Source organism: Alosa sapidissima, chromosome 12 (genome assembly GCF_018492685.1).
Source record: "Alosa sapidissima isolate fAloSap1 chromosome 12, fAloSap1.pri, whole genome shotgun sequence".
NCBI lineage: Eukaryota > Metazoa > Chordata > Actinopteri > Clupeiformes > Clupeidae > Alosa > Alosa sapidissima.
In genome coordinates this window covers 1,339,709-1,357,516 of record NC_055968.1, presented here as the reverse complement: position 1 = coordinate 1,357,516, position 17,808 = coordinate 1,339,709, and the positions used below count along the sequence as shown (strand labels likewise).

Sequence of the window (17,808 nt, the reverse complement as noted above, 5' to 3'; positions counted from 1 at the left end):
TGAGGCTTGGCCTCACAGATGCGCTCGTGCCTTAGATGGCAGGAAAAATCTTCACGATAGGCCTATTAACTAACCACCTGATTCACGTTGGCTGGGGGGAAGGGGGGCCATCAGACATTTGTGCCCAGTTAATCCGGCCCTGCCCCCAACAAATCACACCTTCCCACCTCTGACAGCTTAAAAGAAGTCAAGAGGACTCCTTACTCACAGACCTATTCACAAACATGTGGCATTTTGCCGTGTTTTGAAATCCTATGCAGCTACAGGAGCCTCCAATCATGAGGAAGCAATTTTGCATTGTAGGCATAACTAACATGCAATAACGCCACCAACAACAACCAAAATTAGGCTAATCATTGTCAACATGTAAATTAAATGTAACATTATTGTGAATCAAATTAAAATGTTCTCTTTTGCAAACGTAGGCATGGTAACAGAATAATTTAATAATGTTACAAAGATACTACATCAATCCGTATGTTTCATTAGGCTACTAGGCTATTTGTTTTGCCTTGATTCATTTAGGCTAGGCCTTTTTATTCAGGGGCCGTATTCACAAAGAATTTTAAGGCTAAAAGTTCCTAACTGGCGAATTTAGGAGCAACTCCTAAAAATAATGGGCGTGTCACTCCTAACTTTAGGGACTCCTAATTTTTTCACAAAAAGTAATTCACAAAGCATTTTAGACCTAAAAGTAGCACCTAAGTCTGGGACAGCTTAAGTCGAGAGGACTCCTAACTCACTAAGACCTATTCATAAACAGCTTTTTTGTGGCATTTTACGTTGCGATGTTTTGAAATGCGTAACCTATGCGCAACAGGAGCTTCCAATAGCGAGGGAACAATTTTGCATTCATAAAAGGGATGCAATAACTCCACCAACAACAACCAAAACTACTCATTGTTAACATGTAAATGAAATGTAACGTTTCATTGTGAATCAAATTAAAATGTTCCCCTCTTTGCAAACGTATCCTAGGCATATGGTGACAGATTAATTTAATAATGTTGCAAAGGTAGGCTACTGCATCAATCCATAGGCCTATGTTTCATTAGGCTACTAGGCTATTTGTTTGCCTTACTCTTTATTCATTTAGGCTAGGCCTTTTTATTCAGTTATTAATCATCTTCTGTCCTTCGCACTACTTGTGTAGTGCACGCATTCTCCGACCCGTCACCTGTCACTCATCATCGGAAGAGAGGTGTTTGGTATTCCCGCGTTACAATCGTCAGCCAATCAAGGTGGTCACTTCAGTCAAGCTCGTGCATGAGTAATGACGTTATCCATAGCCACGAAGACTCACTCCTAGTTTAGAAGTTGTCTGAAAGGTTTTGTGAATAACTTTTTAGAGAAAACTCCAAGCTAAAATCTTTAAGTGCGATTTAGGAGTAGCCTACTCCTAGTGGTAAGATAAAAGCCTTTGTGAATACCCTACGGCCCCAGTTATTCATCATCTTCCGTCCTTGTGTAGCGCATACATTCTGAGACCTGTCACCTGTCACTCATCATCGTAAGGGAGGTGTTTGGAATCATGCCCGCGTTACAATCATCAGCCAATCAAGGTGGTCACGCTTGCCCATTTACCCAAATTAATGGTCGAATATTACTGATGATCATTGTTATTTAAGAACATGCAGTGTGCGTAGGGTACCAAAAACATCTTGCTCGTAAAAAAGCATCATAACGCACATTCTGGCGGGTCTGTTATTTACTGTATAGGCTGCGCAAACCACAGGACTTTATTTTGGGCAAGCCTGCATTCATTCATTCATTCATTCATTCAACCTTTATTTATTCTCGGAGGATCATTGAGGGAAGCCCTCATTTTCAATGAAGCCGAGATTACAGAAGCGAAGCAAAGCGCTCCACAAACAAGACAACATTCGAGGCCTTCTGTTGAAGAATTTTATATAAAGCCTGCGCTAACAGTAATCCTCCTGCCCCTGATAGGCCTACCACAGCTGTGGATGTGGAATGTTCAAGTAATAACACAATCCAATGTGTGTCTCAATTGTCCCCCGCTGACCACCTCACACATTTCTCTAGATTTTGCAACGAACTTACATGACACAATGCCATAACATATGCCAGTTTTAGGACACAGAATAATGTTTGTAATGATACCAGGTAGGCCTACGTTTAACAGTAACAAGTGTAATGAGCTATTCATTGTCGAAAGTGCATGGTGAAGTGAAATTCTTCTTTGGAAAACAAACATTTGCCGATATCATCGCCGATCATCAGAATATTGCAACAGATTCTGTGTTCTGGACTGCAGTTAACTTGTTAAGCCAGTGGTTCTCAAACTTTTATTTCATTCCCCACTTTGATCAAGGGGCATGACTGATGATGGTGGAGATAACGTGTTATCCCGAGGCTTTTGCAAGTCAGCATCTTCGACGGTAGTCTATTAAAAATACAAGTTTTCGATGTCCCAAACGGAATACTTTAGCCATACTTTATTGTTTTTAACAATCTCTATGCTACTCACAAAAATGTAGGCATGGGGACATGATGAAGTAGGCTATCCAACTGTCATGTGTTAAATTATTGTGATTACGAACCAGTGGTTTTCAAACATTATGCGTGACTCGGACATCTAACTAAATGCAACAGGCTCATATCGTCCTCGCATTCGTAAAATGAGGACCAGTGTTTTGTCAAATTGCAAATAGCTATTCGTTTTAACGATTTTTTATGATAGTATGAAGTGATTTTTGTATAGGCTACTATCTTAATCTTGGAATATGGGGAGGGAAGTGGCGCGTCTGCAGTCAGCCAAATATGAATGTAATTCTGCAGCATAAAGCAGATGTATTTGTTTATTGTAACAGAAAAATAAAAATGACATGTCAAGCAGTCAACATTGCAGTCAATAAGTAGGGCAAATTAAGACACTGTTTTGATTTGCGTAGTTGCGTTACCCCCAACACTGACAATAACATAGACAGCAAATTAAGATATTTTTTCGTTTTGTGGAGCGGCACCGGTAGGCTATCAAAAGCAGATTTCGATTTTCGCTACCACCGTGTAGTCAAGCCTTAAGCCATACCCAAGTAGCCTTAATCAAGGTAATGTTTAATTACGATTTATTTTGTTATTGAATTCGTAGGCTGGGATTCCTCTCGGTAACAATTACATTTAAAGGTAGCCTAGCCTCCTGCTTTTTCAGAAGGGGCGGCAGTCAGGCTACTGACAGAGCGATGTACAGTGGCAGAGCGACGCACAGTGGCTGAAAGTGGTACTAAAGCTTCACGCAGCTTCACGCCTCGTAATGCGCGACTGAAATGGCCATTTGAAAGCGATGCCCACTGTACACTGACAGCTGTGCTTGATCGATCATACAGCAGGACCACAAACTTCTCAAGGATCTCCAGGTCACTATTGTGAAAGAGTGGAATGTTGGTGGCAATCATTTTATAGCCATCATGTTGAGAAACATGATGGGTAGGTGGTGATAGGAGGGGTTCCTTTGTGGCCAACATTTCATTCAATCAGTTGATCTCTTGGCTGACATGGGATTTTCATTTGTCGTTTTGGGGGATTGTTGTCTGATTAAGGCAGAGGGGTTATCCTTTTACCACCTCAATCATAGACATAGTACACATTCAAGTATGGGATACAACTAGGTTCGGGTCACCTACACCTAGCCAGATCATTCATTTAGTGCCATTTAAGTCCCGTGTGATCTGTACTTCCAGGTAAGCATACATGAACAAGTCATGTATTGCCACGCTTACCCTTGGCTCGGCTCTCCCGTGCTGGCACAACCTGTCAATTCAGGTGCGGCTATCTAACTATATCCATCATCACCATTTGAAAAATGTATGTAAGGATTCAAGAGAAATGGAGGCCATCTTGAAAAATGGTTGCCATCTTGAATTTTTGCGGGACAAGCACATGTAAGCACAACAAAATGTTATGCCTACATCACTGTTTGAACGATTGACATAATGACATTTGACAGAAATAGCGGCCATCTTGAAAAAATGGCCGCCATGTTGAATTTTTGGGTGGCCAGCGCCTTGCAATAACGGCCAAACTAAATTAATGTATCGTTCTTTACAGCCCTGTGCTGCTGGACAGGCCCTGACTGCTGCCCGCCTGCACGAGGAAGAGAACAGACAAGCAGCGCAACATGAGGAGGACGAAGAGGAATTGTACAATAATGAACTTGTTATAGAGGCTGGTGCGAGTGATGAGGAGATTACAGGGAGAGATGAAGAGGAGGAGGAAACTGAGGAGGAGGATTAAACAGAATTGGAGGATTTTTTTAACTTACCAAACATGACAGGACACACAACAACAGAGGATTAGGCCTATAATTGGACAATCTGATGATTGTAAGTGCCATACACACATGCTATATAATGTTTTAGTATGTATAGGCTACCCAGATCTGCCACAATTACATGTTTTACTACTTGCATTGATTTGATTTTCGAAAAAATACAAAAGGAGTATTATAAAAAATCTTATATTTTGATGTGTATCTCACCACTGCAAGCTCGCAGCTCGACTTGCCCTTCATGTGTGTGTAGGGCAGACTGTCCTAAATCTGGCAATATCATTGCCATGGTGGAGGGATTCTCTGGGGCTGAGAAAATGTGAGAAATATGTGGTGTGTGCCTTACAGAAATAAATGCCATTTTTTATTTAGCCCTACTCTATTTTTGGCCATTCTCACTACCTTTAGTTATAAGCATTTATCCTGGTCATTGTAAGTGCCATTTACACATGCTATATTTTTCATTCTTACATTTTGAAATGCATATCACCACAGCAAGCTGTCAGCTGGACATGACTTTCATGTATGTGTAGGCCATACTGTCCTGAATCAGGCAATATAAGAACCATGGTGGAGGGGGACTTTGGGGCTGAGCAATTTACACATATGTGGTGTGCGCCTTACAAAAATAAATCCCATTTTTTATTTAGTGATGAAAAATTACCTTTCTGCGCTCCATATCTGACACAAACTGATCTGACCTTACTTAAACTGAGTTTGCCTGTTAGCCTGTGTGTGTGCACTCATGATGATTCTCTACAACAACTTTTTACTGTAAGTAAAAGCAAAAAAGTGTTTCTTTGTCAAACTAATTGGGATGCATTGTGAGCCTTGAATAGGATGCCATGCAGGAATTTGCTAGGATCTCAAAACCGGATTATGAACATGCTTCCACATGATAGCGTTGGATTATGAACATGCTTTGCAACAAAAACACACAAAAACGTGGGGTAAGTCGAGCTACAGTATATGAAGTTATTATTTTGCTGTCACTTCGTCTGTTTTATAACCCAGAAGGATGTACTTGGTATTAAATGATAGCTCTGTGTCTCCTCTTTCATCTGACATGCGGGTTCGCGAATAATTCAAACGAGAGTAATGGGTGTGCAGCGTTGGTTGTTCTACATGACATTATTATTTTGCAGTTACTTTGTCTGTTTTTATAACCCAGAATGAGCTATACCAATGGATAGCTCTGTGTCTCCTCTTTCATCTGATATGCTTGCCATATCTGCAGTATGCGATCACGGGTTCGCGAGTAATTCAACCATGGTGTCAGTTTGTTAGTTACCGTATTGGCTCGAATATAAGACAAGGTTTTCTTTCTCAAAATATGTCGGAAAAAGTGTGGTCGTCTTATATTCGGGGCCTAAACAAAAAAAAAGGGAAAACCTGTAGATGGCACCGTATCGATTTGTAACAAGTGTTTTGAAATAAGTGAGCCAAAAGTGGCATTAACAAGTCTGAATAATGGAGAGAGAGAGATCATCTCGAACAAAGTGGTTCAAAAGTAGGCTAGATCAAATTAACCAACAATTGAGGAGCTGTATGATTAGGAGCAATTTTAAAATCATATGGTGATTAACGCAATGGCGAGCCTAGAAAAACTGAGATCGCTAAAGAGCTAAACACCATAGACAGTAAAAGAAATGGACGAACAGACTCCGTCGTTCTCAATGGGAGGGCACCGAGTCAAATTGAACGATTTTTCAGTTGGTCCCCCCAGTACAGCGCAGACTCGCACTTAACTTTGTGACGTTAGCATCAAACTGAATCTTGTAACTCATATGATAGATACAGTACACAGAAATTCTTCTCACACTTCCTTCGCCTTCAAAGTCATCAAAGTTAAACATTTATTTATTATTTTATTTATTATTATTATTATTAATATCATCCTCACAAGTGATATCAATTTGTGTTAATGTTGAAACTACCACACATGATCATCTTCAAAAACAGTCATGGTAAAACAAAACAAAAAAGTTATAGCCTTGAAGCTATCTTCTTTTCACTTTTCTGACCTACGGTCAATCCATCGAAAACCTCTGAAATGATTATCGTTAGACTACCTAACGGTAAAACTACTGTTTTTCATTAGGTTTACTTGCCTCTATGCTTTACCTTAACATACAATGCTATTGTAGGCTACATAGCTTTGTTCACGAGTTTCCATGCTGGCTGGACTACGCTTCTTATCCAAACAATACGGTTATCTCCCTTCGATGCGTTAGCTTCCCTTCAACCGGACATGCTAAACATTCTTCTTACGGGAACCTAACGTTACGTACGAGGTAGTTGAGTCTTGTTTTGCCTTTTATTGTTTATGTAGATAACACAGAAGCTACAATATCGGCACAGGATATATGTTATATGAAGTTGTGGGAGTTCAAAAAAATCCTAAATGAATGGGCATTCTATGGGGTTAGCAGAGAGTTGATGACCACCGCTACATCGATGCTTCTACTTCCGGGAATTCGCCTGCCCCCTTGCTAAACACACCCACCGACTTCAAAACTAGTCTTAATGATGCATTGCAATGGACTGTCATTGCGTCACAAAAGTCCTGCCCAGCGCTTGTCCTCAGACTTTGTGGGAAGCGGTAGCCTATGTGATCAACTTAAGGACAACTCACTCACACCCCGTGGATCAGATGAGCAATGCTGATCAAATATTAGTGTTTTTTGACATGCCAACATCTGCCAGTGTTGAAACTGCTTGTTTTTTAAAACTGTCCAGTTAGCTGCGTATGGTTAAAGGATGATTCCGGCGCAAAATGAACCTAGGGGTTAATAACACATAATAATACCGAGTTCAACTGTTCTCTGGGATATGTTTTCATGCTAATCAAATGTGACCAGTTTTATTGCAAACCGCTAATTAGCATATGCCGCTAGTCTTAAGGGCACAGAGTAAAGTAAAAAGAAATCGCTATTTCTATACCACTAACAAGGCTCAAAATAGCACCACACTTCGATGGTAACATAATGAGTGTCCCTACATGTAAACTGAAGCTTTGTAAGTGTACAGACAGTTTATTTAAAAAGATATAGTTTAGAAAAACAGTACCGTTCACGTATACAGGCAATGTAGGCGGGCACCATCTTGGAAAAAGTCACGTGACAGTTCAGCTCACATTGCACGGCATTCAACCAGTCCGACGTAGTGCAACGTGAGCTGTCATGTGAATTTATACATGAACAGTACTGTCTTTCTAAACTATATCTTTTTTAATAAACTGTAAACAAAGTTCACAATGCTTCGTCCTATTGAAAATGGCTATGTTTCTTTTCTTTTGTAATTGGTAGCCTTTCTTTTGTAATTGGTTGTAATTGATAATACGACAGTTTATCTTTTGCACTTTCATGGCATTATAAAAATACTAAGTCATTCATTAACATAAAACACATTAAAAACAACAGTCTAAATCAGGGGTATTCAATTAATCTTCAGCGAGGTCCAGTTACGGAAAATTTCCTCAAGCAAAAGTAGATTTGTGGATGTCAAAACACGGATGCAAGTCAAGAAATATTTGTGGATGTCGCCATCTACTGGATTGCGATTTCTGTGTGCCAGTGAATTAAAGTAGGCCTATTTACGTCTGGATTTGTATGACTTTCATGTGAAGAACGTCTCAAAAACACGTAACTTTGGAAAGCGAAGAATGCGTGTGCTGGTGATCCACAAATGCAGACTCACATTTCACAAATGAAATTTTCGGTTTTACAAATGGCATTTTATTTTCAAATGCACATCTATATTTGTAAAAATCAATATACGAGTTACAAATATGATTTTTTTATTTGTAGATATAAAAAAAACACATGTAAATCAAGAAATATTTGTGGATCCCCCTCTGCGCATATACAAATATTATTGAGACAAATTTAGCTCCATAGTTTCAGGCTATCAGTCTCTTCTCCATAGTAGGCTACTTTACTCACTGACTTGACTTTATCAGAATTCACAGATTTCACTGGCTAGTAGTAGCAGCAAGCGAAATGATGGTTCCTGAAGCTCCTGAAGTAAATGCTGTTATCCTAACCAACGAAACATTTAGCGCAACTTTGAAATCTTACGTGAAAATCTAAATTAGGCTATTATGGTCTGGGTCCGGATAGGATCACGTCACGGTCCGGACTCGGACCGCGGTCCGCCATTTGGTGATGCCTGGTCTAAATTAATTCATCCAATGTATCACCAGCATTTAAAAAAGTCAATTTCTATATAAAACAAGATTTGGTCTACAAAAAGCTGCTTCTATTTTATTTATTTCTCAAAAAATCAGTCCTGAAAAGGGGGGTCGACTTATTCAGGGTCGTCTTATATTCGGGCCAATACGTTACTTTGGATAAAAGTGTCAACTAGATGAATAAATGCACAAGATTAAAGATTCACAAGATTAAAAGAGAAAAAAAAAATCAGCATGCCATTCACAAACCTGTCTTGACATCTGAGCCAAAGTATATGAGAGCAGCTGGAAAGAGGTTTGCCTAGGAGAGCAAAAACAAAAGGTTTAAAACAGCCTCCTGAGTAGTAAAACAACTGTCTACTCTAGACACACAGTCACTTTAGTATACTGATCACATACACTCAATTGCACAGTGGCGTTAAAAAGCTTGTGACTACTTCTCTGCCTTATTCCTGGCAGAAGAAGATACAATATTGTAGAGAAATCCCAAATATTAGAGCCATCGGGGTAATTATTTATCAGGCTACAGCCACCTTTGCCTAAATAATAAAGCAAGTTTAATGGGTTAACAGTAAATGGACAGCTTTTGTCTACACCCCTGCTTTAACTAATTTTATTTGTAAGGGACAGTGTGCAATTAAATCAAAAATGCAACCATTTGATGCATTGCTCCAGAGTAAGCCTTGGGCTAATTTACATCTGCAGTCCCACAGGAAGAACAAATACAAATACAACATTTTAAAAATCAAAACATCGCTCAATAAGTAAAAAAACATGTAACAAATAGCAATAAATTACATTTTGTTCCAATTCAATTAAATTCAATTTATTGTGCTTATAGAGCGCCAAAACATAACACATGTATCATGGCGCTTTACAGAATGTAGGCAATCAGAGAAAGAAGGGAAGAAAGGAAGAAAAGAAAAGCAAGAGAGAGGCCCATGGGTAACAGGGGCGAGGAAAAACTCCCTAGAATACAGGTACAGGTACACTCACGTATATGCACCACATGATCGAAGGGTGTAGCGGCATGCACAACTCAATAGCCCCCATTCACACACACACACACACATCCTATCAGCCCCATTGCTTTGTTTGTTTCTCTGACAACATATCGCCAGGGTAGTTTCTAACTTTCAAACATCCTGAGTTTAGATAGCATGCTGGTACACATTTCATAGATCACCTCAGACATACATTTTGCATACAATAAAAGGATTTTTATAGTTAGGGCCAGAGCACCAGGATTGCATGCCGTAGCAACCTGCACTGAAGGTGCAAAGGCCTATTGTTTCTGTAAGGATTACTATTATTATTGGCACCTGGGTCATTATATGAAACGGGTGCCTTTTCCACTATAACATTGTCTAAATTGTTATTGTACTCTACCTTTTTTAAATTGTCCTAGAATTGTTGAGAGAATTGCTTTAAAAAGCTTAAACTGTTTACCATGTTGTTAGTCGCTTTGCTTAAAAATGCATCAGCCAAATGTAATGTAATGTAAATTTTCATCAGAAGTACACTTCTTTTTAATTTATCCAGAGCAGTGGTTCTCAAACTTTTCACAATGAGTACCACCCACGAAAACAATTGGCTCTCCAAGTACCACCATTATGACCGGCATGAAAATACAGGTGCGTAGGCCAATTCAACTACATGTTTTGCGTTGTCAAGTCTTTATGAAAAGACACCTTGGAGACTCCCTGAGTACCACTAGCGAGAGTTCGCATACCACCAGTGGTACCCGTACCACAGTTTGAGAACAACTGATCCAGAGCATTAATGACAAGCACTGCAAAAAATTAAATCTAACCAAGTGTTGATAATCTTATATTAAGATCAAAAAATCTATTTGGTATTGTTTTTTCAAAAAAAGTTCTCTTTTCTACGTTTATATGCTGCTTTACAGTTCATGAACATACTTTTTATGTTTTTTTCTGCACAGTCCTTTTCTCTTCTCTATTTCCTCTCATTTCTACATTCAGCTTTTTTTGGTTAATACATTATTTTAGATCTGGGGTTACCCAGGGTTTGTTGTTGGGAAACATCTTAACAGTCTTTTGAGAATGATTGTGTCCTTGCAGAATGTTATGTACCCCGAGATAGCAAGCGCCACATGTATCAGGTGTTAAGCTAGGTCAGTCTAACATGACTTTGCTTGATTGGTCATCACAACATGTTCTCACAACTACGCTGCTGTTTTAAATAGGCACATGCACCTTAAAGCAAGCAAAACAATTTGTAGAAAATACGAGACTTCAAGTCGGTTTCACTGGAAGGGCAAGGGGGTAGCAACAGGGCCACAGTGCAGAGACTGACGGGTCCGGTGGTAGGGCAAATATTATGAGAGTGATTAAAATATGGGATACCGTATTTTCCGGACTATAAGTCGCTCTGGAGTCCCATCAGTCAAAAAATGTCTCATGAAGAGGAAAAAAACATATATAAGTCGCACCAGACTATAAGTCGCATTCGTATTTAGAAATATATTTCACAAAATCCAAGACCAAGAACAGACAGACTATGTAACTGGACACATAAGAGGCCAAAAAGAGAGAATTCTACTAGGAATCTTAATGAAGACGAAGGAGTGAATGGCGGCAAGCTAAGACAAACTGGGTGATATGGAAGGCGGCCAAGGGCCAGACGGTAACTGTAAAGCAATTTACAAAAGATTCACTGAACAAAAATGCTGATGTGGTATATGAAAGTGCAATCAAGCATTTTGGGCGATGTGGAGGGACAATCCGGCAGCAGAGCAAATGCTCGCCAGGCTACCTCCGAGAAAGTCCCGACAAAAGCCTGTCGGAACACTAAAATGTCCCGCTTTACACAACCACTATTAAAGTGTGGTATTATTATAGGCTGATCATTAACTAAGCCCACATAGAAAGACTATAGCCTAAAAGTGTGTGCGAGTGTCAGTCAATCGTAACAGTCTCCAATTTTTCCAGCAGCGGTGCTATTACTGGGGGGGGGGTTGTTGCGCATTTTTTTTTTTTTATATATCATACCTTCGTGTTTCTTTTGTGGACATTTTCAGCTTTCTTTTACATTATTGGTTAAAAATGATAGAAGAAAAATGAAATGGCACAACCCAGAAAAAGATTTACAATTTATTTAAATTTGTCTTAATGGCAAAGGCCACACCCAATCTGCGAGCACTTAATTTTTCTGGGCTTTTCAAAGAACATCTCTAAGGCTCTTTGGTAATTGAATTGAATTGTTGGGGGGCCATTAATGCTGACACGCATGCACGTAGCCAGATGCTCTCCTTGTAGTCTATTTCTCAGTCCCAAAACAACAAACCCACGTATAAAAAAGTAAATACTCACTTTTCTTCTACAACACTCCCACAGTTACCATACAACTCACTCACAATTAACTCGAAAAGGACCTAGGCTACTTGATTGAAGTGCGACCGTTCGTCTCACCGTCAAGAGAACGCTGAAGTTATGAGAACACGTCTTTCTGATAAGAGAATGTAGGCTCCTATGTCTAATGCCGCAAACGTAGAAAAGGTCTGTTTGTGATAGCCTATTATAGCTAAGTGGACAGAATTTAGGCTATACGTATATGCCAACATATGCTCATATTTCCTTTAACTATCAGAAAGTTTAAACAGGCCTAGACTGTGTTCGCCTAGCTTTCCCATGCAAACATTACATATAGCCCTACGCTAACGTTACAAGTCTGGGCTACAATTAACGTTAAGACCATACACCTTGTAGCACATTGGTTTACTCTATTGCATTACTTACGTTTTAATAATTTGTCGTTGAATGTTGATGGAGGCTCATCTTTGGGAAATCAGCTCTCTGGATAAAATTGTCAGCCGGAGCAAGAGTTCTCAGAGTTGACGACACCGGACGTAAATCCAATCAGCAGAAAGAACCGCATCACAACAGTAGGCTAAATCGCAACAAACTTTTTCCCCCCCATGTTAAATAAATTTCGGTAATCATGAATTGGTTTCTTTTATTTGATGTAGGCTAGGAGAGGAGGATGCATGTTTCACATTAGTGTCAATGTGTCAAAGCAGGCTTTGGATCAGAGGAATTGCTCAAGCTTAACATATGGCATAGGCTACAAGCGAATTCACGGCATACAAACAGCTTCGTGATGAAATATAACTAATATCATTTTTTATTGTCACCAGGCCTATAAGTAGGCTATTTATTGTGTAACCTACAAGTGAACGATGACACCATAGGCTACACTGTGGCGGAGCAAGACCCCATCAGTCGGATAGCTAAACAATGTAACCATGTTCAGAACGTAGGCTAGCCATATGGGCTGCAGAGTTGTCTTTGGGCTTGTAATCACCTGACACATCATGCCGCATATATGTCCTGAATAATGAGAGGCTAAGTGCGGATTTGATGCACTTAACTTACTCAAGACTTTCAGAAAACAATTTCGAGATGACGTTGGCCGTTGTGCTTTTACAGTGTGTTAAGTGAATCTCGTGATATTATGTTGCAGCGGCGCTGAAAATCCAGCGGCGGCGCTGCGCCGCTGTTAAATACACTGTAGGGGAAACACTGAGTCTGCATAATCTTTGCAGGCAACCTTGCAGTGTATCTCTGTAAACATTGTTGCAATGCCTCATCATATCTGCCTCGTTTTAACGGTTAGGACAATGCTGAAGAGAAAGTCATCAATCTCGAAATAACCTATGGCTGAGTTTTGTTTTCAAATGTTTTCATGCATGTCTGGATAAAGGGTGAGGAATGTTTAGGAGATAGACTGTAAATCCTCAAATTATGGCCAGGGTCTTTTATTTACTTAGGCTGCGCAAAGCACAGGACTTTATTTGAGGCAGGCTTGTATTCGAGGCAGGCCTTTATTTCTCACATGAATTTTATTGCCTTCTCTTTTATTATAAGACATGTGTTTCATTTGGAGAGTCATACCAGTAGGCTATCAAAAGCAGAAGATTTAATTTAATTTACGTTTGGACTGTTTGATTATATTTCTAAATGTTGGGACTGATGGGCACTGAAATCTGGAGGGCATTTGATGGTTCAGTGTTAAGTTTCATGTAGTTGAAAGAGTGTCAGGATTTCCACCCACTGTTTATTGTGAGACAAGGCATCCGCTTTCAGTGCGCTGTGCTGTAATGGTAACCTTATTGCGTAGGCCTACAGTAGCCTAAATTGAGTTTTTTTTTTAATCATGCATGATTTACTTTTTTTATTAAATTTGTAGACTGGAATGCCTTGCGGCAACAATTGTGTAAATGTAGACTAGTAGCCTATACTGCTTCAGCCTCTGAGAAGCTCAGAAGGGGGTGGCAAGCGACTGGTAGCTTGAGAGTGACGTGTTGGAGACCCAGTGTAGGACGACGACTTTTCATTGGCAAAAGTATTAAACCAACCAACAATATAAAATATTAAGAAGAGCTTTTTTATTTCATAGAGTTAAATCGAAACACCCCGGCTTATTTGGGGGCCTTTGTTTATAAATAGAATCCCGGCCCGTAAATTTGAGGATTTACAGTATGCACATGTGTTTTAGGCATAGTGCAAGCCCTGATCTCTGACTGAAATAGCGCAGAAGTTGTGCATTTACATAATATTTAAGGCGAGACGCGACACCTTAGCATGTTACCTTAGCATGTATTCTGTCACACTACTACAACAAAAAAGTCCGATTTACACATATAAGAGTTAATTTCATTACACTGTGTTTACTCGCGACTGTATATTTTTCCTAAATTCACCAAAGGATAGCATTCTAACCTTGCATGTAGTACCGCGACCGTGATCCAAAACAACTATCAACACAAAGGGCGAGTTGACCAATCACAGTCCTTGCGGTCTTAGTCGCCTCAACGCCGGGTTACAATTTTTTGTTGGTGTTTGACGGCAAAGTGCTTGGAGGGGGGTATACGGCGCCGCACAGGGCTCTGTGGGGTTACCCTGTTGATTTGACGCAGAAGCATAAAACAGCCTTTAGTGTATTATCATATAAGTGTAATAATATCTAATTATTTATATTGCACGGTTGTAAAATGCATTGAATTTCTTGTAGAGTTTTAATTGTTAATATACGTATACGTGAACTAAAGTTTTGTTAACCATGTTAAAGTATTTTTTTTTTTACTTTGTTATACTGTTGTCTTGTCATTCTTGTAGATATAATAGTTACTGCTTGTTTGTAAATGTTTGTTTATGTTCATGTTATTTAACTGAAGTTGTTGTTCCTGGTTAAATACAATTATTTGGGACATTTATAAATAAAACATGTTTTTGCCCTTTCATAAACCTCAGTGTCAGTGTCTTTTTTATTCTTGTTTTCATAGTAGAACAAGGCACTCCCACAATTGATTTAGCCTCTTCAGAGTATAGTAAGACATACCATATTTAGCTATGCATCATGCTTAGATGTTTTTTTTTTGGTTATATATGTACCATTGGATGTGAAATCGGGGAATGAAAACATTGTACTCTTTAAACTTCTACTTGTTACTGAGATGTGTTGGTATTAGAGCTGTCAAATTATATTTTTTTTTAATCGCAACTAATCGCTGAATTTCTATAGTTAATCAGGATTAATCACATGATTTTTTTCACATGATTAAAATTCTATTATTTTGCATTTCTGAACTTTCCAGAAGTCCATATTAACAATGTAAAGCAATTCGTACCAGTGTATCTTGATTGGGAATTAAATGAAATCAAAGAAAGTTACTTTATGAAGATGTCAAGTTTTAAGACATATTTGATTATTTCAAATAAAATTTCAAAAGATCAAAAGAGGCAGCACAATGTATTCTTCAGAAATGCTGAAATAAACTGGAATAAATGCAACAGCAGAATTGCATGTACAACATGTACACACATTATAAAGGGCATAGGCCTAACAAACAAAAAATACTCCATGCAGCCTATACTTATTATCTTTGAGTTCAGCTGAAAATAAGGAACTTATCATATTGAGAAATATGCACAAGTGCATGAGCAAAATGTAGCTTAGGCCTACAGCACATTTCAATGAAGTGCATAACAAACAGAAATAGCCTAGTCCATAATATCCCCATTAACTATGTTCAGTTCACGTATAACTGTGTAGGAGTGTAAACCATGTTTAGCTCGTAGATTATAGTTTAATTATAGTTTATAGTTTGAAGAGCTTCAGTGATATTTTTATTCCATGACAACTGAGCCAAGACCGGCGCCGACATGAGTGCACTGTCACTTGCCATGCATATCAGTGCCGAAGTTTTAAACTGGCAAACACTGGATGAATAATGGATTTTATGGAGCGGCGCCGACAAAATAGAACTGTATCATCATTTACACAGCGGTGGTGGCAAAGTGCAATGCTGGTGTGCAGAGTTGTATTGAGAACAATGGAATCTAATGTACCATAAAACTTCAAATAATACCCCGGGCATTTATTTCCCCAAATCGCCAAACTGCACCGGCTAGTAAAGGCATCTATGAGACAGGCCTTTAATTCCCTTCACACAAAACTTTTCCTCTGCAAAGATGGAAAATATTATCAAATTCATTATTTCAAAAACACTGAATGTCAACCCATATGACTAGGCTATCCAATGATAAGCTTCAATTATGGACTATCATTCATTTAGCGTTGAGATGTTGTTCATTGAGTGAGATAAGATCCAAATAGTGGGGATAGCTTGGACAGATGAAACACGTTTTAATCAAACGTAATTTACAAAGAGATCGTACCACACTGAAAGCTAAGCTTTTGTCACTAGCAACCTACATCTGTCCTCTGTCAAAGACACAGTTGCAGTTGCATTTTCATCCCTGACCAAAACTGTTCAGGAATTATTTATGCAAAAGTGGGACATGCGTAATGTTTAATTCTGCCTCCTGGTCGGGACGAATGAAACAGCATGAGAGAGAATGAAACATAGTTTCTCCCGTATTTTGTTTGGCAAATTTGACAACAGTCAGCTTACATTTCAAATTACAGCCTACTTCTTTCTCTTTGTCGCCATGGTGGTACACATTTAGAAAAAAAGAATAACGTTTGTGAACCCTTTTGTTTTGTTGCCAGCATAAAAACAAGTATAAGCTTACCATCGGCCTATCCTTGTCATAAAATATTTTAATGCGCACATTTGAAACAAATGGGATGAATTGAACGATGTCGGAGTCAGAACTCTAGCTTTCATCACCGCAGTCTTTATTAATGCCATTTAATCATAACGTTAGTGTGTGCAATCTGCATCATAAAACTGGCTTAAACAGGCAATATAGCAGGTTTTAGGAGAGTAAATACAAACTGAAACTAAAAAACAGACCAGGCCTCTATTTGAGGCCTTTATTTATCCAAACCTGTAGCAACACCAGGCGTGTAAAAGAAACAGGAGTCTATTTGGGACTCAGCTTTAATTTGAAGTTTTACGGTAATTGAATGTCGAAAGTGGAGTATGGCGCACTCATGTTGGCGCCGGTGTCCACAGCGTTTAAAGCGCCAATCAGCCGACCGGGAGTTCAGAACTGCGTTGGTGTTTAGGCCTATTATCGCCATGACTATAGGAGACAGAAGCTTACTAGGAAGTGTCTGTGGCAGTTTGAGGAAAAGGAATGGTGCATTAAAGGACCAAAAGGACATTTTACACAATTTTTGAAGGACATTTTACATAACTTAAAAAAGGTGACAAATTGATTCTATTTTTTTCACTGAGTAAAGGACACAATTGTGAATCTCTAACACTCTAGATTTTTCTCTATCTACAACAGAAATTGGGGGAAACTTAGATTAATCTATCTTAATATATTTTTGTGTTTTTTGAATTTTGAAGATATTGTTTAAAAATGATGTGTGTTGCCCTCAAAACTATTACTTATATTGTATGCCATTTTAAAGGGCTATCTATCAATTAATGACAGGAATGTCTGTCTGTCTGTCTGTGTGTGTGTTTGTCTGTTATTCACATATCTCTAGAAGCGTTAGATTGATTGAAACTTGGCTGGTGTCTTGCTACAGGCACAAATAAGTGCAGTGCCAAGTTTGACGTTGTTTGGATAAGAAATGCACAAGATATCGTAAAATATATTGGTAAAAGAAGCACACACTGGTTTTTGCTGCTCTACCTGCTGGCTACTTCCCCTCTCACAAAGGGTTAAATTGTGAAGAATTGTTTTATATTGTAATGTGCTGAAATAGCAATATGATCCATTTAAATATCTCAATATGATGTTGATATGTTGTAGGGTTTCAAAATTGTGATGCAATGAACTTAAATATCTCGCCAAATAAGCAGGAAATGTGTCAGTCACAATTGGTTGATTTGGCTGAAACTTCACAGGTTATTGAATATTATGATAACAATGACATTCAC

The 17,808-nt window shown here is 38.9% G+C and overlaps 1 protein-coding gene across 4 annotated transcripts in view; it reads right to left on the bottom strand.

Moving 5' to 3' along the window:
• aspscr1 (ASPSCR1 tether for SLC2A4, UBX domain containing) overlaps nucleotides 1-17,808 on the bottom strand; it is a 101,490-nt gene that overhangs the window by 31,867 nt on the left and 51,815 nt on the right. For all 4 annotated transcript variants that reach the window (XM_042056174.1, XM_042056173.1, XM_042056175.1 and 1 more), the window contains one exon: nucleotides 8,730-8,781. In XM_042056174.1, coding sequence (XP_041912108.1) covers nucleotides 8,730-8,781 — 52 coding nt within the window. The remainder of the gene's footprint in view (nucleotides 1-8,729; nucleotides 8,782-17,808) is intronic.